Below are 23,032 nucleotides of genomic sequence, written 5' to 3' on the forward strand. Positions count from 1 at the left end.
AAACAAATGAGCACATGAACAAACACAGGTTGAACGGTACAAAATGATGCAGTGTATATGATCACAACATGAACAAACACAGGTTGAACGGTACAAAATGATGCAGTGTATATGATCACAACATGAACAAACACAGGTTGAACGGTACAAAATGATGCAGTGTATATGATCACAACATGAACAAACACAGGTTGAACGCTACAAAATGATGCAGTGTATATGATCACAACATGAACAAACACAGGTTGAACGGTACAAAATGATGCAGTGTATATGATCACAACATGAACAAACACAGGTTGAACGGTACAAAATGATGCAGTGTATATGATCACAACATGAACAAACACAGGTTGAACGCTACAAAATGATGCAGTGTATATGATCACAACATGAACAAACACAGGTTGAACGCTACAAAATGATGCAGTGTATATGATCACAACATGAACAAACACAGGTTGAACGCTACAAAATGATGCAGTGTATATGATCACAACATGAACAAACACAGGTTGAACGCTACAAAATGATGCAGTGTATATGATCACAACTCGGAATGGATGTTGGTCTCTTTATCACGCGGATGAGAAATATCCTTAGCGGATAATGACTTTATTTGGTTATTCCACAGACAACTGAAATGCTGCGGAAAAACTGGTTTCTCTGTTCAATAACTGAAATTTGTCTTCATCCGCCAAAGCATTATTTTTTCCGAAGCAAAACGGTGTCATGGGGAAATAATTAAATGAAGAATTTTGCTGTAAAACGGACTTGTTGTTTTACTGCGGAAAAGTGCAAATATTTTTTCCCGCTGAATCTTTTATTTGCATAATTGCACTAGTCAATGTGAAGAAGAAAACAAACCCTTCTTTGTCTGAGCTTTTTTTTTCAGGGAAAAACTTACGAAAAATTCCAAAGAAAAACTAAAAGCAAAAAATGCAGCGGAAATTTTAAAGATCCTATAACAATATTCCTCAGAAAAACTGTTTTGCTTTGGAAAAAAACTAAATACTGCGGCGGCGTATGATGATAAACTTTGGTTATATCAATCAATCAATCAATGAGGCTTATATCGCGCATATTCCGTGGGTACAGTTCTAGGCGCTCTGCAGTGATGCCGTGTGAGATGAAATTTTATACGGCCAGTAATTGCAGCCATTTCGGCGCATATTTACCTTTCACGGCCTATTATTCCAAGTCACACAGGTATAGGTAGACAATTATTAACTGTGCCTAAGCAATTTTTGCCAGGAAAGACCCTTTTGTCAATCGTGGGATCTTTAACGTGCACACCCAATGTAGTGTACACGGGGGGGGGGGGGGGGGGGGGGGGGGGGGGAGTTCGGACACCGAAGAGAGTCTGCACACAAATTTGACTCTGAAATAAATTTCCGCCGAACCTGGGATCGAACTCACGCTGACAGCGGCCAACTGAATACAAATCCAGCGCGCTACCAACTGAGCTATATCCCCGCCCCAAAGTAAAAAGATGTTTTTCCATGGCATTTCTGTTTTTTTGTGGAATAACCCAGAGATACTGTAGCAATTCGCCAAAATAGTGTCATCATTGGCGGAGGATAGAGATACATGTACTTAAAGGCTTTATTGTGAAGGGTTTTAGTTGCTGATTTTTGTGTGTGCAATAATAAAATAGTTGTACTGTTGGTCAAGCTGACCATGGTCAGTAGCATATCTGCCTGTGTTGACTGAGGAGTCAGTGGGTAAGGTGAGGGTGAAGTTATTGAAAAGTTTGCCTTTTGAGATCGTGACAGCTCTGAAACGAGATTACCTTTATTTTCACGTGGTTAAAAAAAACCACAAAAAAACCAATAACACACGTACAGACCAGTTAGAGTGAAACAACACGCTGATTAAAAAAATAAACAATAAACAATAAACAAACAATCACACTCACAAAAACAAAGCTGTAATTTGTTTCTCGAGAAAATTGTGATTGAAAACAATTGAACTCGCACACAAAAAAATGGAATTGAAATAATTATAATTGGTCTGTTAGAATTGTGATTGACATAATATTTTCTAGCATTTTATTACAGGAATGTATGTGAGGTGGCATCATGCCCTGCTGATGCTTGATAGCTGCCATAGATACTCATACATGTTGTGGGTTCAGCTATATTATTCGCGGTTGGTTTATTTCCATTTAGCAGATATTTATCCCCACTTGGTGCGATTCGCATTCGGTACCGTTGAAGCAGAACCAATCCTATCAACAATGGCTCCACGACTGTGTTGCAAACTGTGGACCTGCTTGTAAGGAAATAAAGTCGGCTTGGTCACTCAAACTTTGCAGGTTGAGTATTTGCAAGTAGTTTTTTTTAAATGGTCTTTTGATGGCTTATTGCCTTCGTTCAATGTGGAAAGACTATGCTTGTTGTTGTTCCAGCTTCCATTCAATGTCGATGATCTTGATGATCTCTTGGGGGTGTTGGGAATATATTTATAATTTGCTTCGGTTTAAAACTGCCAAACGTGTGCTTAGCCTTCAGACTGAGGTTTTATGAGGCGTGAAATTCAAATTTGCTTGCGCAGATATTTCTTACGGAAAGCAAAACCAACATTGGGATTGTTGAATTTGACTTGGGTCAGACTACTCAGATTGCTTATAACTATAAGTTATATTGTGTTATAAAATGAATAGGGAGAAAAACTCTCAACACTTGTTGCTAAACATAGTTCAACCAAAGTGTTTTTAGTAAAACTACTAAATGAATTTAATGTAGAGACCCCCAGATTATGTTGAACTTCAGCATTACAAATTCAGGGACTTTTGCTCTGCTGCAATCTGAGCCTATGATTTTACAGAACTTGCTCTTGTAAGCATAACTCAAAGTCATTTTACTTCATTCAAGTTAAGGAATGAGCTTTACACAATTACATATGGGTTTAGAAAGAAATCATTGGCACAACCAGGAAGCCTTTGAAGGGAGACTACGTATGTATACATGTAGATCTTGCATATCACTTTCTGCAAAGGATGGCAGCTATTTGTATTTTCCTTGATCTAATGACCAAATTATTTAATTATGCTTAATTTTAGGGCTCAGTTTGTCAATTATTTTACAAGAATTATTCTCAGCTTCAATCAAAATGAGATGTATAAAAAAATAAGTCAATAGTGAATCAAGTGATGCCATATGATCCAACCCAGCTGTGTTCTTTCCCCATAGTTCTTCTTCGTCTTCATTCATGGGCTGAAACCCCTACGTTCACTCATGTTTTTGCACGAGTGGATTTTTACATGCATGACCGGTTTTTACCCGCCATTCAGGCAGCATACGCCAATTTCGGGGGAAGCATGATGGGTATTTTCGTGTTTCTTCTTCTTCTGCGTTCATGGGCTGAAACACCCACGTTCACTTAGTGTTTTTTGCACGAGTGGATTTTTTCGTGTATGACCGTTTTTACCCCGCCATTTAGGCAGCCATAGGCCGCTTTCGGAGGAAGCATGCTGGGTATTTTCGTGTTTCTATAACCCACCGAACTCTGACATGGATTACAGGATCTTTTCCGTCCGCACTTGGTCTTGTGCTTGCGTGTACACACGAAGGGGGATAAGGCACCAGGAGGTCTGCACATAAGTTGACCTGGGTGATCGGAAAAATTTTCACCCTTAACCCACCAGGCAGCAGCAGCTGGGATTCGAACCCACGACCTCCCGCTTGGGAGGCCGGTGTCTTACCACTAGGTCTACTGCGCCCATCTTCGTGTTGCCATAATGGGTTATAGAAACACGAAAATACCCAATATGCTTCCAAAATCCAAACTCTGACATGGATTGCAGGATGTTTTCTGTGCGGACTTGGTCTTGTGCTCGCATGTACACACAAAGGGGAATAAGGCACCGGCAGGTTGGTCTGCACTTAAGTTGACCTGGAAGATCGGAAAAATCTCCACCCGTAACCCACCAGGCGGCAGCAGCCAGGATTCGAACCCACGACCTTCCGATTATTAGGCCAATGTCTTCTCCACTGCGCCCATCCTTTCCCCATACATTTTCCTTTACTTATTTTTTTTTAAAATTTAAGCGTTCCATAACCTGAAGCATAGACTAAGTTCTGTGGGTTTCTGTTTATAAATATGTTTTTGAAAATGATGGTTTCATTTTAACATGTGATAATGGTGGACTTTTTTCATGAGTGTGGCACTGTGTGCAGTTTCAAGAGATATTCTGTTGTTCTCACAGGTAACGTGGTTGCAGTAGTGTGAAAAGGACTCCGAGCAAACATCTGACCTAGTGATCTGATGCCTAGAAGCTGAACACAGAGTGTACGTCTTGTTGGTACGAACCAACCAAAATCTGACCTAGTGATGCCTAGAAGCTGAACGCAGACTGTATTCATGGTACAAACCAAGCAAACATCTGACCTAGTGATGCCTTGAAGCTGAACGCAGACTGTATTCATGGTACGAACCAAGCAAACATCTGACCTAGTGATGCCTTGAAGCTGAACGCAGACTGTATTCATGGTACGAACCAAGCAAACCAAGAGGAGTCCACCAACATGATACAGAAGGTTGACATGGTGATGGCTCGGCAAACCTGACATGGCTGAAGGTACTGGACACACAACTGTTTAACTGTGCCAGTGTTTAAACGGTTATAGAACAACACAAACAACATGGACAAGGAAGAGAGCCTAGAAATACAGATCACAACCATTGACGTAGAAGAAAAAACCCTTATGCCAGTGAAAAGCATGGGCAGTGAAGAGGATCTACTGGAGGTGAAGAACATCGGTAGCCATGATGAAGACATGGCAGAGTCTGCTGGCTTGGTCAAGGTGGAAGCGGAATGCGGGCCGGTGGAAATTCCGGCCACCTCCGTGTCCCGCAAACAGTACCAGTGCAGCCTGTGCCTGCTGACTTTCTCCAAGCGGTGGAACTGTGTGTCTCACATGCGGGCGCACAGCAGAGAGCGGCGCGTGTTGCACTGCCCCATGTGCGGCAAGCCGTGCAGCAAGCAGAGCGAGCTGGACACGCACCTCAGGATACACACCGGAGAGAAACCCTACGTGTGCCAAGATTGTCAGCGCTGCTTCGTGCGTCGCGGTCAGCTCAACGCCCACGCTCGCGTGCACACCGGGGACAAGCCGCACATGTGTGATGACTGCGGCGCTTTCTTCGCTTCCGGCAGCAACCTGAAGCGCCACCAGCAGTGCCACACCGAGTCACTCGGGGAGAGGACCAAGGGGAGATCAGTCAGGCGGGTGAAGAAAGAGAACGTGGACGAGAGAGCGGCGAGGAGAGCCAGCCGGGTGAAGGAAGAGAGTATGGAGGACGGAGGGACCGAACGGAAGAGCGGCGAGAGGGGACCCTTTCCCACCAGGGTGGTCATCAGCAGACACAACTCGCCCGCACTGCACAACATCATCCACTTCACCAACACTCAGCCAAGTGTATCGGGTCAACAGGCAGACAGGTCTCGGTCTCATTCCAGCGTGGCCACCAACACAGACTATGATATCACCACCACCCCTGCTGCAGGGAAGACCCCAAAACCTGCGGAGAAGCACAACGCTGTGCCGACCCCGTCCTCTACGTCACAGCTGACACCTGAGCCAATCACAAGGGTGCCTGCCATGTCGACCCACAATTCCTTTTTCATCCTGGACCCGGTGGTGGAAAACATTCTGAAGGAAAAGAGGATTGAGGTGACGGAGGGGGCGGTGGTGACTGCAGACACTGATGGACACCACATACACGTGTTGCCTGGCAACGACGCTGGAAGTGCTGAGATGGAGGCGTCGCATGGGTCTGCTTTTGCAGGGGAGACAAGTGAGGGGGGAGGGGGGGTAACTCTTGTTGCAGAGACGGAAGCGTCGAATGGAGCCTTGTCCAGCGTGATGCAGATGGACTGGTCCTTCCTGCTGGAGGCAAGTCATCACACTATTTTATAGTTGTACATTAATATAAATAAATGATAACTTTAGTTACGTTTAAAAAATTCATCATCAAAATACAAATACTACTACTAATAATAAAAATAATATTAATAATATAAATAATGATAAGAATAATAATGATTTTAAAGATAATAACAAGGATTTGAGTCAACTCTATTCTTTTTTTGTTTGAGCTTTTATCTTCTTTAATTATGTAGTGTTCTTTTATCACAGGTTTCTCACAAAAATCTCCAGTTAAAGCTGGTGTATTTGTTTTCATAGCCTGGTGTTGATGTACATTGTGAGTTAATAAAATACATTTTGTGGGTTGCATATTTTTGGGGGGTCACATTGTAGAACAAAGCCCATGTTGTGAGATGGTTTGAACACTTGTTCTCGTTCACTGGCAGGGCCCGGGTCTGAATACACAACCCCAGTCACCAGAACCGCTGCCACACTCACTGATACCCGTCACAACCTCAGCGATACGCCTCACTGACCCCAGCGCAGTCGCCAGCAACCCGTCAGTGTCACAGATGAGTGATACCACAGTGTTAGTCAATGACGCCACTTTCCGGCTGAGCGACCCCACTGTGCTTGCAGACTCCACAGCGGTGCAGCTGAGCGGGCCGTTGACCCAGATGAGCGGCTCAGCAGCGTTCCAGTTGAGTGAATCCGGGCTGCCCGTCATGGTGCCCATCCCTCACATTCCTGCCATCGATCTCAACCAGTTCCAACAGGTAGCCTGTCTGTCTTGTGCTGATTGTCAGCTTTATGCCAAATAATAAGGATATAAAACATCAGAAATTGTGAAAGAAACAATTGAAAGTCAGCAGAGACTTTCTTCCGAGATTTGTTAAAATCTCTTAGCAGAGAGAGAAAAAAGTATCCCTTCACAGACAGCCTATTGGGAGCATCAGACCCTCCTCAAGGGGGACTGAGTTTTACAATGCAAAGTCCCTTTGTGGGGGACGTATCACAAGGATATCTAGTCCTGAGGAGGACCATTGTTTTTGTACCTAGACCAGACACGTGTTTCGACACTATTGTGTCTCATCAGTGGTCAGGTGGTTCTGATATATTATACGTTAATTGGATCTGTGATCCAAACATGGCTTTTGGTCAATCGAGATGGAAGTTTATTCCACAAGCCCGTAGGGCGAGTGGAATAAACTGCCATCGAGATTGACCAAAAGGCATGTTTGGATCACAGATCCAATTAACATATATATCTCGACATTCACTGGTCTTAGGGTTTTTGTTTTCAAAGAAGAAAGAAACTTGCTTGAACACGGACCACTTCTCCGAGCAAAATCCTAATCACTCGCATTCCACCTCAAGGTCTCGGCCAACCAAGACTATGGCATACTCGTAGCAAAGCCGCCGAATGGTACCGTAAGCCAAGAATAGTGACGTAAGAGAATAGAATGTCGTCTTTTGATTTGGAACGTGATGTGTTTCAGAACTTCTTCTGGACAACTCGGATGGTCTTCTGCGTAGTGGTTGGCACGAGATTCTTTTTCTTCTTCGACAGTTCATCCTCCGATACTGTAGCAAAACGTTTTATCTTTTTTTCACTTTCGAGTATGCGGACGACTGAACTGGACCGCTAAAAAGTAGTCCTTTCGGAATCATTACGCCGAGTCTGAACATGAGGTCTGAACATTGTTTTTAGGCAGGATCTAGGTGAAAGCGAGGCTGTTCTTATCTCTGTATACAGTCGAGAGAGAGAGAAATACATGTCGAGACATATATTATATATATTCCTTTTTGGTGCTACAATGGTTTCTAAACCAATTGTCTTACCAGGATCCTGCAATCATATTTTCTTTCAGCTTTTCCAAGCAAGAATGTTTAACTTTAACCACAAATATTTGTCTATGTTAAACTTAAAGACACAGTAAGCCTCCCGTAAACCATCACAGATACTGTCAGGCTTTTACACACAGTACAAACACCCTTTCATTTACACACTCGCCGCTAGGTGCCCTCCGTAAAGAGCGAGCAATTTTCAAAGAATTTATTTTTGCGTGGTTTATCTTACCCCTGAGCCATCGCGAACCCGTGTGATCCAGTTTCCTTTTTTCACAATGTAGTCGTCAGTTTGTGATTTCAATGGGACTCACTGTAAGCTCATCTGCAATAGCACGTTATTGTGTACCTCTGAATCGAAACGCAACAAACATCTGCGATTCACACGAACTAGAGCGATGACAGTTGACTGTTCAGAGGAACGGGCGCTAGGCAGAACCGTAGTCTGCCACGAGAAAGACAGTTTGCGTGACAAGCTTCCGGGCTTTTTTTTTTTCAAACTTTCAAAACTTCGAATTGTACTGATCTTGTCTTGATGAAAAAAGAATTCTTTATATGATTTAAGAATGTTTGTGTAACAAGCTGTCAATTTATTATCTAGATTTTAAAAGTTAGTTCAAGCTCCAAAACGAGGCGCCTGATTTGCTGATCAGAGCGTCCACGAAAGTAAATTCTTTGAAAATTGCTCGCTCTTTAGGTAGGGCACCTAGGATGTTCTCAAGGGGTGAGTGTTTAAATGGAAGGGTGTTTGTACTGTGTGTAAAAGCCCGATAGTATCTGTGATGGTTTACGGGAGGCTTACTGTGCCTTTAACACAGGATATTCCATCTTTCTTGCACATGTTGTTTTGCTGCTTCTTGTTCTAACGTCTTGTTGCACTATCATGTGTTCAGACATTGTTGGAAGGGTCTTTACTCTTTCTGTTCAAATGTATATTCACAACTTATGTTTACTTTCACGTTTTTCTTTTACAGAATTTATCCAGGAAATATGTAATTAGTTCTTCAGACATTTTTTTCCAAAATGCACTAGCTAGTTCATTGAATTAGGATGGGACGGGGGCGGGAGGGTGATGTAACAATGGCTCTGCACATATAGGTCTCACACTAAGTATGAGCCATCAATGAACAAAAGTTGCGTGCAGTTGAAGCCAGCGTATGGTTGAGACAAGTTGGGTTGTGAAACACTGAAGATTAAGAAGATGACAAGTTGTGAATAAATGGTAGTTTGTTGCCATGGTGTTGGAAAGGAGGTTGACCCAGTTTGTTATTCACTGCTGACAGGACGTGGCACAGGTTGCACCCCCTTCCTCAGGGCCCATAACTCTACTGGTGGAGCAACTCAACGCAGACGGCTATCAGGTTAGTGATGTGGAATGAACTCTAACAACAGTGCAGACTTGAAGCTTGTATTGCCCGAGGTATTGTTTATGATGATGTTCTGGTGAATCTGAGCTGATGAAGACATCGTCAACTTGATTCAGAGCAACGTAGTCCAGATGTACATGCAATCATTTGCTCCAAAAATGTTATTTGATTATGGTGATTAGTTAACTGAATGACAGCAGTGGTTCTTTTACAGCTGAAAGAGAATTCTAGACGCTTTGTTCTAGACGCACAAGTTATTCCTTTTATCTGATGTCATTATTACATTAGTCCAGATGTAAAACCAAATGATTTCAGTTTGTTCGCAGCGTTTGTTGGCCAAGGAAGTGTTTTTGTGAGCATTCTGCCATACATAATAAACCTTATTATTTACCAGCTCTGGTATATTTTATTACTTTTGACGTGGTGAATTTTGCAACACTTTCTTTTGTTAAGAGCACCACAACAACAAAAATCAAAAGAAATTCAGAAACTTGTCAGCATTGAATGTGTTTTTCTGTGTGTTTGACAGTAGCACTAAATGTGATCTCTATTGTTTACTGGTGAATCTAGCAGGGTGAGATGAAGACACTGTCCTCCCTGTGTCAAGCATTGTGCACACAACCACATGGCTGTCCTGCCTTTTACACAGGATGAAACCATCCTTCCACTTATTAAACACACACCAAAATAAAATAAAGTTGCTGCTTCCTCTGTGGAGTTGGATTTTTTGGGTGAATTAATTTCATAACAGACACCAGTGTCATTCTGAGTAAGTGGGCGGGGATGTAGCTCTCTATCGGTAGCGCGCTGGATTTGTTGGCCGCTGTCAGCGTGAGTTCGTCCCCATGTTCGGCGAGAGATTTATTTCTCAGAGTCAACTTTGTGTGCAGACTCTTCTCGGTGTCCAAACACCCCCGTGTGTACACGCAAGCACAAGACCAAGTGCGCACGAAAAAGATCCTGTAATCCATGTCAGAGTTCGGTGGGTTATAGAAACACGAAAATACCCAGCATGCTTCCGCCGAAAGCGGCGTATGGCTGCCTAAATGGCGGGGTAAAAACGGTCATACACGTAAAAGCCGTGGGAGTTTTCAGCCCATGAACGAACAAACAAACAAAATTCTGAGTAAGTAATTCAGCCAAAATGTCCGTCTCTGCACAGAGCCTGGCTGGTGTGTTATGTGATGTGTCCAAATTGAAGGAGGGCCTTGGTACATGTAAAAGCCTGGACACACATGTGATCATTTACATGATTGTTAACACAGGAAGAAAGATAGCTTGAAGTGCTATAATGCTATGGACCCCAACAACCACTGATAGAGTGCTGGAAATCCACTGTATCTTGAAGTGGTGTGACTAGTTGTGTGCCGGGAACAGACTACTTCCAATTCAGTAGGGGGGGCGACTATCCTCAACCCGGCGGGTCCCCAGGTGGCGGATAGGGGAACGGCCCCCAGATATGGGGGCCAGCTGCGAATATAGAATAAGCAGTCCCGGACCAACTAGCGGTGTCTCTACCAGGACGGGGTGGGTTGGCAGATGGCACTGACTACCCTATAAATGCCCTACGTGTCCGATGACGGTTACACCATGCGGGTAAGAGCCGCATTAAAAGCTCTAGCCCCGGGGTGGGACCCCCGGTAAGAAATCCCCCATGTGTTCCCAGGGTTAGGTTTTTGAGCCAGGAACTAAGGGCGGGGTAACCCCGAAAGAAACCTAAGGGCTGAAGTCGGAGGATCTGGGCCAACAGGCGCACCTTAACCAACCACAGATCCACGCAAAAACGCAAAATGAAATGTCGACAGTCCAAAATGCACTCGATGGTGCTCGCCCTGTGAAGTCCCGCCAGGCAGGTGCAGCGCCGGGCTCCATGCCTCAAAGGAGCCCAACCTCAGCTACTGCCAGAGGAGACAGCGCTACAAAAGAAGCTATACGGCACCAAAGAGGACTTGGAGAGGACAGCACGTTTCGCCCTGCAGTCCGGACTGACGATCTAACAGCGAACGACAAGAAGAAGACTAGTTGTGTGGATTGCAGGTTGTACATGTAATAATGTACATGATCATGATGATAGTTTACACAGGAGGGAAGGTAACTTGAAGTGGTGTGATCAGTGCTGTGCATTGCAGGTTCTACAGAACATCACAGTCGACTCAGTCAGCGACGGCACCCAGCTTCTGCTGAACGGACAGTCGTTACCACGGCAACACACCATCACCTTCCTCCCCCACAACACACAGGGCCTGCTTGGCATCACCGACACTGTCAACAGCAACAACAACAACAACAACAGCAGCGACAACAAAGGGATACCAGAGCCAGAGAAGGTGCAGGTGAAGCCGTATGTGTGTGACCTCTGCAAGCAGGCGTTCTCACGCAAGTGGTACCTGACAGTCCACCGCGCAGCTCACCTTCGTCAGACGACCCACCCCTGTGACCAGTGCTCCGCCCGCTTCAGTCGTGTGGGCAACCTCAACCGGCACAAGGCCACGCACACCGGCGCCAAGCCCTTCCAGTGCAGTCAGTGCCCATCCCGGTTTGGGTCCCGGTACCGGTTGGTGGAACACGAGCGACGTCACGAGGGGGTCAAGCCGTACAGGTAGAGATGGTGGAATTACAGGACAGTGGAACCCCCCTTTAAGAGTCCCTCCCTTTTAAGACCCTCCTTTCTCAGACTTTCTGTTCATAGGCTTTGTAAATTTACCCCCCCATTTTAAGACTTTCACTTTGAAAGATCTGATTTTCTCCGTTTTCTTTTAGGTCTTAAAAGGGTGGTTCCCCTGTAACACAAGGCGCGTCTGTTGGACTGTGTTGATATCTCATCTGCAGGAGAGAAAAAAACTTGGTTGAATACATTATAAGGAAAGTTTTAGCCATTCAGTGTGTGTCCATGCTGTGAACTGTGGCAACTTCACCAGTGTCAAAGTTAGGGTTTTACCGACACCCTCTTCTTTTTTCTCTTCTGTAGATTCTTCTGTTCTTATTTAGTTCCCCATCCCCATTCCTTCAATTTGTTCTTCTGGTTTATTTTTGTTATGTCCACCAGTATGAAAATGTGTGTAATTTAGTATTGTTCTGGCCACGTAATATCAGCATTTGCTTGAGTGCGTGTCCTAGTTGTATGTTTTGAATTGTTTCATGCGAAGAATTTTGAATAACATTTTGTTTAATCCAAAGTTAGGGTCATGTGTTTTCAGGCTAAATAGGCAGCTCATGGAGGGAGAGGACCAAGTGAAATAGACGTTTTTCAGAAATAACTTAGGATTTTCAAGCGCTGTTCCAAAGTTGCACCCCAGACAGTGAGCAACTTGAGGTGAACAATTAACTCTGATGCGTTAGTAATTCAATGTGCGCTCAGTGTAATACACTTTTCTTTAGAAAAGTTCACAATTCGTTGCGGTGGTATGAGATGTTTGGTGGCTTGTTATCAGACCAGCTTTTGTCATCGTTTTTGTCATCATTTTGGTAGTGCAAAAGTGTCCACAATCACCGACAGGGAGCCAATGTTGTGAACATAATTTTTAGAATGCAACTCAGGGCCTCCATGCGCGTCAGAAGTTCAAGCGAATGCCTCATACTTGTATGTGATGACAAATGTAAACTTTGCATCGCTTTTCTTCAAATCTAAAAATTCACAGAGCTGCCATCAGATTTGCGAGTTCAGTAAGTTTTAAAATGTGCCTTTTCTTTCAAGTGCTTCAAGATTTTTTGTTGTGCAATTCGCGATTGCACAGCCAGTTGCAAATTGACCATGAGTCGTCAAAGAAATTATCAAAATTGATGGGGTCTTTGAGAGCGAATGTTTACAATCGTCCGCAGAAACATTAATCCAAAGCCAAGATGGTACCATGTATCGAACAAACAGCCTGATTGGCCTTTAATTTGACAATCCACGTAACACCTGAAGCTCAAACCTATACACTACTGGGATTTGTCACACATGAACATTGTTCTTTGTTACCCAGCTTGTTATGAATGAAAACTTGTGAAAATGATGACCCACCGTGATTGCTAACAATGTGTTTTGACTGAGGTCATATTGGTTTGCCTTGAGGTTTTGTGAGTTTAGGGGCGTATTTCTGGGGCGTAACTCTGTCAGAGCGCTAGACAATCTTAACAGTCATATCCGAACATCACCAAGCCTCATGAGTATTTTTGATAACTCATAAGTGGTTCTTGGTTTTCAGTGGTGATCTTTGACCGCGACCGACAGATTGACGTAATGTTTCAGGGATGTGAATTATGCACTTTTCGGCATTAATTGGACAAACCTACGTCCAGAATACACCAAACTTGCTTTCCAGTGCGCCAAACGCACTTTAGCACTCAAACAAATATAAAAAAAGAAAGATAAGAAAATTTGAAAAATAAAAGAAGCTGCGTAAAAACTGTTTTGATATCACTTCTCGCGCCTTCTTTTATTTTATTTGTCAAATGTTCTTAATTGTCTGCATATCAAGCCTCATTTTCCTGCAATATTCTGGGACTACCGTATTATTAACTGTCATGGTAGGTGTCATGTGCAATTGTTACTGGTTTGTTACAGGTGTGAGACGTGTGGCAGTTATTTCAGCGACTGTTCCAGTCTCAAGCGCCACCAAGCGGCCCACAGGGGAGACAATCTGCAACACACCTGTGACTTCTGTGGTGCTCAGTTCAGGACTCTGCACAGGTAGAGAGAGAGATGAGAGGGACTTGTGTGGTTGTCGTTCACATCTAGCGTGCTCCCACATTCCCTGAACTCTGCTAGCACGGTCGCCAGTTTTATTAACCGAGAGGGAATTTCAGTTTGCTGTGTGGGTGTGTTGATAAAGTGTGTGTGTTGTGTGTGTGTGTGTGTGTATGCAAGCTTTGCTAAATGTTGTGACACTTTCTGAAAGTGACAACACACAAAAAAGAATTGTCTGCCAGCAAAACATGAGTTTTGTTGATTTTTGTTCCAACGTGTTGTTGCAGTGTATATGTTGATGTGTGAGGCGTACTGTTGTTGCAGTGTATGTGTAGAAGTGTGTTGCAGTGTATTGTTGCAGTGTTTGTGTTGTTGCAGTGTATGTGTCGATGTGTGTATCATTATGTTGTTGCAGTGTATGTGTTGATGTGTGTATCATTGTGTTGTTGCAGTGTATGTGTTGATGTGTGTATCATTGTGTTGTTGCAGTGTATGTGTCGATGTGTGTATCATTGTGTTGTTGCAGTGTATGTGTTGATGTGTGTATCATTATTATGTTGCAGTGTATGTGTTGATGTGTGTATCATTGTGTTGTTGCAGTGTATGTGTCGATGTGTGTATCATTGTGTTGTTGCAGTGTATGTGTTGATGTGTGTATCATTGTGTTGTTGCAGTGTATGTGTTGATGTGTGTATCATTATGTTGTTGCAGTGTATGTGTTACATTGTGGAGTTGCAGTGTAAGTGTTGCATTGTGTTGTTGCAGCCTGACGTTCCACCTGAAGCAGCACAGTGCGGAAGAGACAGGGTGTGTGGAGAAAGGCGTCATGCTCGATGAAAACGAATCCACGCCACGAGACATTCCCATGGTCACAGTTGACCAGTCACAGGTAGGTCACAGTACCGTACTTTCCGGGTCATAAGGCGCGACTTTTTTCCTCGAGTTCGACCCCTGCGTCTTGTATAACGAAGCGTCTAATCCGTGTATGAAATACGAAAAAAAAAGAGACCACCTGAGTACCAGTCAAACAACTTGTGATAATGCATGTTTCAGCTACTAGGTACTGCCCTGCCTTTGATCTGGCCGCACACACAGAGCACACAGATTTCCACTCTGTTAAACTCGGTCACTGACCCCGGTGCAGGAAGTGTTTCCTCTCTCAGATATGACAGGGGAACCACCTCTCATGGCTAAAACTGGGTCATTGACCCCTGGGAAGAAGGTCGTGTCTATAAACAAGGCCACCCAGCTATCACAATGCCTTTGATCTCGCCGCACACACAGAGCACACATATTTTCACTCAGTTAAAGTCGGTCACTGACCCCGGTGCAGGAAGTGTTTCCTCTCTCAGATATGACAGGGGAACCACCTCTCATGGCAAAAACTGGGTCATTGACCCCTGGGAAGAAGGTCGTGTCTATAAACAATGGACCTGTCTTTGATCTCGCCGGCTTATTTTCATTCTTCCACCGTTTGTTACCGGTATACTTTTTCAATTTTGGTGCGCCCTATCGGCCCCCTGCGTCCAATGGGTGACTGGATTACAATTTTTTTTAAAAAGAAGGGGGTGCGTCTTGTATAACGAAGCGCCTTGTCACCCGGAAAGTACGGTACATTGTTCGTGCACTTGGGACACACCTTGTGTTCTTCGTACTTGGCCATCCCTTTTCTTGCTGTCTGCAGTAGTCATTTTTCAAGTTTTGATTTAACTTTAAGAGTCCCCTTCCTGCTCAGAGCAAGTTTATAAATCAATTTCCCCTTTGGTCTGTAAGTCCAAATAACCTGCGCGCAGTGCAAGACCAGTGTCTGCTTGATCCAGTCTCCCGTCGGTTTGACGGATGAGTGGCAAACAATTCCATTTATGTAATGCATCCACATATATGCGATTGGAGGCCAAATCTTGCGGCACAGTGTCTTCAGCGTTATGCTGCAAGGGTATGTCTCATCAGAGGCTGTGCTCTGCTTGCCTTGTTCTTTTTTTTTCCAGGTCTTAAGTCCTTTCTTGCAGAGACGTTTCCAAAGGGGTCTGTCCTGGGACTGAGCTTCCCATTTTGTGGTGTCAAGCTCACAGGCTTTTAGTTTTTCCTTCAAACTGTCTTTGAATCGTTTGCAGGGTTTTCCTGTCACCCGGTGGCCTTCTTTCAACTGACCGTAGTACAGTGTTTAGAGCAGTTGAAGGGATGGGTGTGTCAGATAAATGTTGGGTATGAGATGTGCACAGCTAAAGACCAGTGTGTGCAGTGTTTAGAGCAGTTAATGGGATAGGTGGGATCACAGTATGATCAAAGTATGATTACAGAAATATCACAGTAATATCACAGTATGATCACAGTATCATTATACTTTATGAGTGTGTATTACTTTTAGTTTGTATGCCTGTGCCCTCGACATCATCCAACCACTTCTCTCCCCTTTCATTCATTTCTGTTCCTAGAGTTCCTTCCCCTTTTTGCGTGTTTCCCCTCCATTTTCTTTCAAACCCTGTTCGTTCCGTGTTGCGTCTGCTTTTTGTTGTCTTTTGTGTTCTTTTCCTGACGAAGCTTCCAGAAGCGAAAATTCGTTATCGTCTTGTGTCGTCTTTGTATCGGTGAGTACAGTAATCCTTTGTTTTTTTACATTATACAGTGTGTTTATATTTCTACAGGTGGAGGAGGCAGGCCAGGAGAGGCCGTGTGTGCTGCGGTGCGTGACGGCGGGGGAGGGGGTGAGGTTTGCGTGCAGCGTGTGCGGGCGGGGCTTCGCGGTGTCTGCGGCCTGTCGCCAACACTTGCTGAGTCACACGGGCAGCCGGCCCTACCGCTGCACCGACTGCGGGGCCAAGTTCTCCCGCAAGGCGGACGCCAAGCGTCACACCACCACGCACACACGCCACAAGCGCCACCTGTGTGCCCACTGCGGGGAGCGCTTCCAGACCAGGTCCAGACTCGTCCTGCATGGAGACGCCCACCTGCCAGCCGAGTCTCTCGTCGTGCCTTGCGGGGAGTGCCGCCAGGTGTTCTCCAAGGAGGGCGTGGTTCGAATCCACAGGCAGATCTTCCACCGTCGTCAGCTCAAGCTGTACAGACCCACGCCTGGAGACGGATGTGGGATGGAGGGAGAGGAAGGGGAGGAGGTGGGAGAGGGAGGTGCAGGGAGTGGCAAAGAAGGAAAGGGTGTAGACAGACAGAGTGAGAGTGAGGAGAAGACAGGCAATGTGAGCAATGACGATCTAGGGGCAGACAACACAGAGGGGGCAGAGGAAAATGGCCAAACTGTTGTGAAGGACATGAAAAGTGAGAAGAAGACGAACGTTGCCTGTAGTAGTCAGAGTAACTACAGCAGCACTGGAAAGCAGGTGGCTAGTTCACATCATTCCCCTCACTTGAACTCCTCATCAGCCCAGTGTGAAAACACTACAGCGCAGTCTGTTACGGTGACACACAAACCACCCACCACACCTGACGCCAACACCTTGCAGGAGGAAGGTGAGGTGCCCGCCGTGCCGTCCACTCTGAGAGACGTCACCATACCACAACGAGCCGCCGCCAGGAGACAGCGAGACCTCATTGCCTCCCTTACCTCCAAGAAGCACAGCAGGAAACCAGTCAGACTCTCAACGTAGCATCACACACAGACTGATTGCCTCCCCTACCGCCAAGAAACACTCTGTGGTCAGACTACAGGCACAGGTGGATGTAAGGCGGCAGAATGTTTGTTGTGCTCCTTCAGTCAAGGTGGATGATTTTTTATTCCACAGTGGATTGAAACTGGGTAGAATGTGCAGTGTGAGTTCGTTTAACCTTCACGGGAGGGGAGGGGGGGGGGGAGAGTATTTATGTGTGTGAATGAACTGTGTATTCAGCAGGGTGCCGGTCGCTGTATTGTCCCTTCTCAGGAGTGGTGACAATAATTGTTATATATAATATACTGTTTACAGAAATTGAAATTGTGATGGTTGGTTGAACATAGTGTGCATTGAGAGGAAGAAAAATACATACGTGCAGACAAATGAGTGTTGGTGATGTGTTGTGAGACAGACATGTGAGTGTTGGTGATGTGTTGTGAGACAGACATGTGAGTGTTGGTGATGTGTTGTGAGACAGACATGTGAGTGTTGGTGATGTGTTGTGAGACAGACATGTGAGTGTTGGTGATGTGTTGTGAGACAGACATGTGAGTGTTGGTGATGTGTTGTGAGACAGACATGTGAAGGGTGTGAGTTAGGGTTCTGAATGTCGTGTCATCTCTAGTGTCACTTACACACATATGTATACATTGCTTCACACACACCTTGCTACACATACACACAGAATAAACACACTGTGAAGCTCATTTGATGTTAATTTAATGGTATAACCTTTTGCCTTTCTCCTTTGGTGTCGTCACCACCCCCCCTATAACAGTTCGGGTGTGTGGAAACTAGTGAGGTACAGACACATGAGGGATGGCAAGATACTGATGTGATGATATCAATAACATGTGATGAGAGTGAAGATCAAATCCAACCTGACCTCTGTGGCACTTGCCTGATCAACAACAACAAATTCACAGGATAAGGGAAGAGAGGTTGTTGTCAAGCACAGGATTAAGTTAGAAATCATAGTAACACAGAGCAGAGAAAGCAATAAAATCTGTTACAGTGTTAGGCTTGGAAAGAACTGTCTGACAGAGGTCAGTAACCCAGTGGGCACAGTACATCACAGCATGCAGTAAAGATTGTAGTACAAGTTATAGACCCCACTCTGATCCCATGAAAGGAAAGGCTCTGGCTGGTAGTAAAGTACAGGTACAGGTAAAGGTAGTCCCACAACCATGTTTGGTTGTAGGGGAGCGAGATGTTAGAGATCTCAACTACTCTCGGACCAGCTTTATGAGGGCGGTGCCCATCTCCTCTCCCTCGCTGCCTTTGCCTTTCCCGGCCCTGAATAGGATCAGGTACCCATTTCCAGCTGGGTGGACTGGAGAGCGCTCGAAAAAATAAAACATAAATTGTATTCCCGGGGTGGGGATTGAACCCATTACCTCTAGCGTGAGAGGCAAGCGCTCTAAGTAACCACTGTGCCACTCCAGCTCTCTACAACATGCGCACCATGCATCAAAGATGGCACGTGGCAGGGATCATGAAAATTGTCACACACTCATCACTCAATTTTCAACATTCACACATTATTTACACCGATAGGGCGAATACTGATGAAGATGATACAGCTGTGGCTAAATTAACATGGCGGCACGACTGCATTCATCAGCGATAGCAAGTCTTCACCTAGTGGATCAGTACAGCACCACGCACAGAAGAAACCGACACATTTTAAACACACTTTTTGGGGGAATAGGTACATAATTATACCCTGAGAAGAGAGTGACTGAACACTGCATACCCCAACCACTGCAGCCCAACAGAGGGAAACCGTGAAACATGGCAACAGGGCAGTGCACACTTCAGACACTTGATCACTGCAGCATCACAGCACACAGTAACACATTTCAATATTTATACACTGACAGAAAACAAACAGTCATTAAGAAAAGAGTGGCGCAACAACAGAGAACAAAGAAATATCACAAACTATGGTAGTACATACTTCTGGCATGTCAACAGTTAGGGTCACTGCACCGCCATGGCAGGCGATGACATCATGGCCGATATGACTGTGCAATCCAGGCGTGTCTACATGCGCAAGTCACTGCAATAATTGATGAATGTCCACAATGCGGGTCACTGCAACAGTTGATGAATGTCCACAATGCGTGTCACTGCAACAGTTGATGAATGTCCACAATGCGGGTCACTGCAACAATTGATGAATGTCCACAATGCGGGTCACTGCAACAGTTGATGAATGTCCACAATGCGGGGTCACTGCACCAGGACAGCAGACAATGACTTGGGGTCGGACACCGCTGTGTGGACAGAGGGCACGGCGACACACCAGACGTACACACACCGTGCCGCCACCGCCACAGCCACCGTGGACACCACGTACACAGCGTAGGGCAAGGGGGGACTACTCCCTAAGGGAGGGAACCAGAGACCTCGGCGCGATGCGTCTCGCAGGTGGTGGGTTAGCCAGGCCACGCAGCACAGCAGCGCCACCTTCCTCAGCTGTGTGACGTGCATAACAAGGGAGACGACCCACAGTACGCCAGTCACCAGCAGCACCAGGGTGGTGGAATGGAAGGGAGGGCGCTGCTGTAGTGTCACTGCATCCTGCAAAACACAACGACAACAGTCTTAGTGTGATAGCAACCCGCAAAACATCAGTCTCATAGTGTCACCACATCCTGTACACCATGAAAACAATCCTTAAATTACTGCAATACTGGTAATGAAACAGGCAGTACATATAAGGCCAAATCATTCCCTCTCAAACCGTGTCCAGCATCAAGAACAAATTGTATCTGAATTTCAACCTGTGCATGGGATACTTCTTGACATAATGAAAACAAAGACTAAGGCCTAAAAAAAAATAGGTGTGGTTACGTTAACCCGACCTACCCTATTTTTAGGGGCCGACCCTATAACTTTTTATTACATTTGTAAAAAAACACCACAAAAAACAAGAAAACGAGTGCAGAAAACGCAATGAAAGCGAAAGCGCCCGAGTCGCACACTTATTTCCCTGTCAAGTATGCTTAATTTGTACACATTAGAAAAAAAAGTAAAACAAAAAAAAAGTGATTGCCTACCTTCCTACCCTATTTGTTTTGGCTATGTTACCGTAACCACACCTATTTTTTTTGTGCCTAATTATAAATAACCTTGAGCTGTAGAGAGCCGGCTTGCACAAAGTGATCCAGGTCAATGAGACTGGCGGCCAGTCCACACAGCAAGCACTGCGTCCACTCCGCCACTGACCGCCCCGGCAGCACCACCACCGCCCATGACACCGCCCCCACTGCCCCGTGAGTCCCGCTGTCCGCCAGCGCTCGCCACAACAGGTCCCTCCCTGACACCGCCTGGCACAGCCAGTCTCCCAGGCAACAGGTGAACACCACTATAACGTTCCACATGGCTGTTTGGCTTGCTGAGGGCTGGGTGACAAAGACTTCCATGAGTGTCGCCATTGTGTGTAGGGGACGGTTCTTGTTATCACAGTCGAGTCCCTACAGCTAAAACCTTGTGTTGTGTTCACAGTGAGGTTTGAAGCTTCTTATTGTGACTGTATCATTCACTTGCTACAGTATTTCATTGCTGACCTAGCTCTTGATCTGAGCATGCTTGGTTTGTCCCGATTCATTTAGGTTGGCTGTGTGTCTGGTAGACATCATTATATCAGCATGAGGATTAACAGCGAGACGTCATGAAGAGGGACAAATATTGGGGGCAAATAAATGGGGGAGGGGGGGGGGGGGGATGGGTTAGTGACAGAAACAGAAGAGGGGGTGATGTTTTCTTGCTCTACAAAAATGAGAATAAGCTGGACGTAAATACAAAACAACTCGCGTTTAAACACAGCGCTCTGCGTGGGATCCCAGTGTCGAATCATTCCTTGTTATCGCCAGTCTCGCGGTTAACTGAAAAACGAAGCCTCATGTTTATTAAGTTGTTTCCCAGCTGCGATGGACATCAGATGATCAGTGTGTGAGCAGTGTGACTGTGAGCGAGATGACGCGCGGCTTCAGAACAAACATGGCGCCCCATAGTTATGATGACGGCCACACTCTAAACTCCACACAGAAGGAAGAGAGGGCGAAGCAGAAAGCAAAGCGCGATCTATAACATGTCAGCACCATTTCTTTTCATCCGCAGACGGCAACACGCGTACGCCACAACAGCGTCCTCCGTTGACAACCGGAAGTTGATGTGTCTAATTTCGATTTGCGCGAAGCGTCTTTTTGACGGAATTCTCACGATGACTACGAAAATGAAACAAATGATACTTGTAAAAAACAACGGGTCGTACCTTTAAAACAATGTTTCCATACAGCGTCGCGACGGCGGCAAAAAGGTGGCGGCAGCGGCAAAATTGATCGCAACGGTAGAAAGAAGTACGCGTGTTCTCACTGATACTTTTAAGACTCTTTTAGATGCGCACACCCAATAAACGTCACGTTGATAGTCGTCGTCGGCTCCGGTGGCGCACCCGCCAACCACCAACCCAGGCGGGTTATCCAGATCCAGATCCAGATATGCACGAAGCGACGAGGGTCGATGGCCTCTGTCACCTCAGTTTCCGCCGACTCGATAATATTATACTCGAGACTGAAATGTTGTTTCCTGGTCAAATTAAAGAAGTGAACTTATATTAGGACGAAAAGCATGTCAGTTTCTTTCACTGTGAAGGAAATGGGTGGTGAAATTTAATAGATTTCACCCCAAATTTTGATTTCTTCGAAAACGTGTACCGAGTGGTTACGTCCCTTGAATGAGAACGAAAACACTGATTTTAGGTTGAATCAAATTTCTAAGTTTAAATAAAAACAAGTCACGTAAGGCGAAATTACTACATTTAGTCAAGCTGTCGAACTCACAGAATGAAACTGAACGCACTGCATATTTAGTCACCAAGACCTTATAGCATCGTCAGTCCCCCGCTCGTGGCCCACTGAAAAGGCAGTGAAATTGACGGGGTTATGGACCCGCTATCTTCTTTTCTAAAAGCCTCTGGGTAAAAATGTACAGGAGGATAGGTTATCACAACTTGGGATGGGGATGGGCCAATAAAGGAATAATATATTTATTTCATAATAGGATAAAATTGATAAAACTTAGGACCACCTTTTGTTAAAAGATAAGAGTCCGGTTCGCTAGATGATATGTACACTGACTATGTTCAGGGTGATGATGATAATAATAATAATATGGGAGATTTATAGAGCGCTTGACGTTTTACAATTATTATATGAAGTCTTATATCGCGCGCGTATCTCCGACTCGGACCGTCAAGGCGCAGGGATCTATTTATGCCGTGTGAGATGGAATTTTTTACACTTTTCAACACGCATTCACATCGACCAGCAGATCGCAGCCATTTCGGCGCATATCCTACTTTTCACGGCCTATTATTCCAAGTCACACGGGTACAATGAAAAACATACATATATGTCACAGGACAAACGAGTATGTATTTAACTATAGTTTCTAAGCAAAGTCTATTAATTTTTTTAGAAAAACGCTCAAACATTTACTGTTCTTCTTCACTGTAACAGCGATGGTACATGTATATAGTTTCGTCAAAAACCAGGTCAACGACTTCTTCCTCCTCCCCGGACGAAATTGACTCAACATTACACGCTGTTTTATTTTGTCGATTATTAAACCATTGATTTATTGTTCTAGTGTTTTCCCTCT

The 23,032-nt window shown here is 45.0% G+C and overlaps 2 protein-coding genes across 2 annotated transcripts; one reads left to right on the plus strand and one right to left on the minus strand.

Annotated features, from left to right (window-relative positions):
• Positions 1–2,217: 2,217 nt before the first annotated feature.
• Positions 2,218–17,550, plus strand: LOC138949976 (zinc finger protein 845-like). Its single transcript, XM_070321758.1, has 8 exons — positions 2,218–2,317; positions 4,211–5,900; positions 6,320–6,649; positions 9,005–9,082; positions 11,218–11,687; positions 13,635–13,760; positions 14,523–14,646; positions 16,403–17,550. The coding sequence occupies exons 2-8, from the start codon at positions 4,647–4,649 to the stop codon at positions 17,357–17,359; spliced, it is 3,339 nt and encodes a 1,112-aa protein (XP_070177859.1). The 5' UTR covers positions 2,218–2,317; positions 4,211–4,646; the 3' UTR covers positions 17,360–17,550.
• A 532-nt stretch (positions 17,551–18,082) lies between these two features.
• Positions 18,083–21,570, minus strand: LOC138950979 (transmembrane protein 267-like). Its single transcript, XM_070322692.1, has 2 exons — positions 20,500–21,570; positions 18,083–19,948 (listed from the first exon to the last, which is right to left on the minus strand). Exons 1-2 carry the CDS (start codon positions 20,803–20,805, stop codon positions 19,598–19,600), a joined length of 657 nt encoding a protein of 218 aa, XP_070178793.1. The 5' UTR covers positions 20,806–21,570; the 3' UTR covers positions 18,083–19,597.
• Positions 21,571–23,032: the final 1,462 nt, after the last annotated feature.

The sequence above is a fragment of the Littorina saxatilis genome, linkage group LG16 (assembly GCF_037325665.1).
Source record: "Littorina saxatilis isolate snail1 linkage group LG16, US_GU_Lsax_2.0, whole genome shotgun sequence".
Lineage (NCBI taxonomy): Eukaryota > Metazoa > Mollusca > Gastropoda > Littorinimorpha > Littorinidae > Littorina > Littorina saxatilis.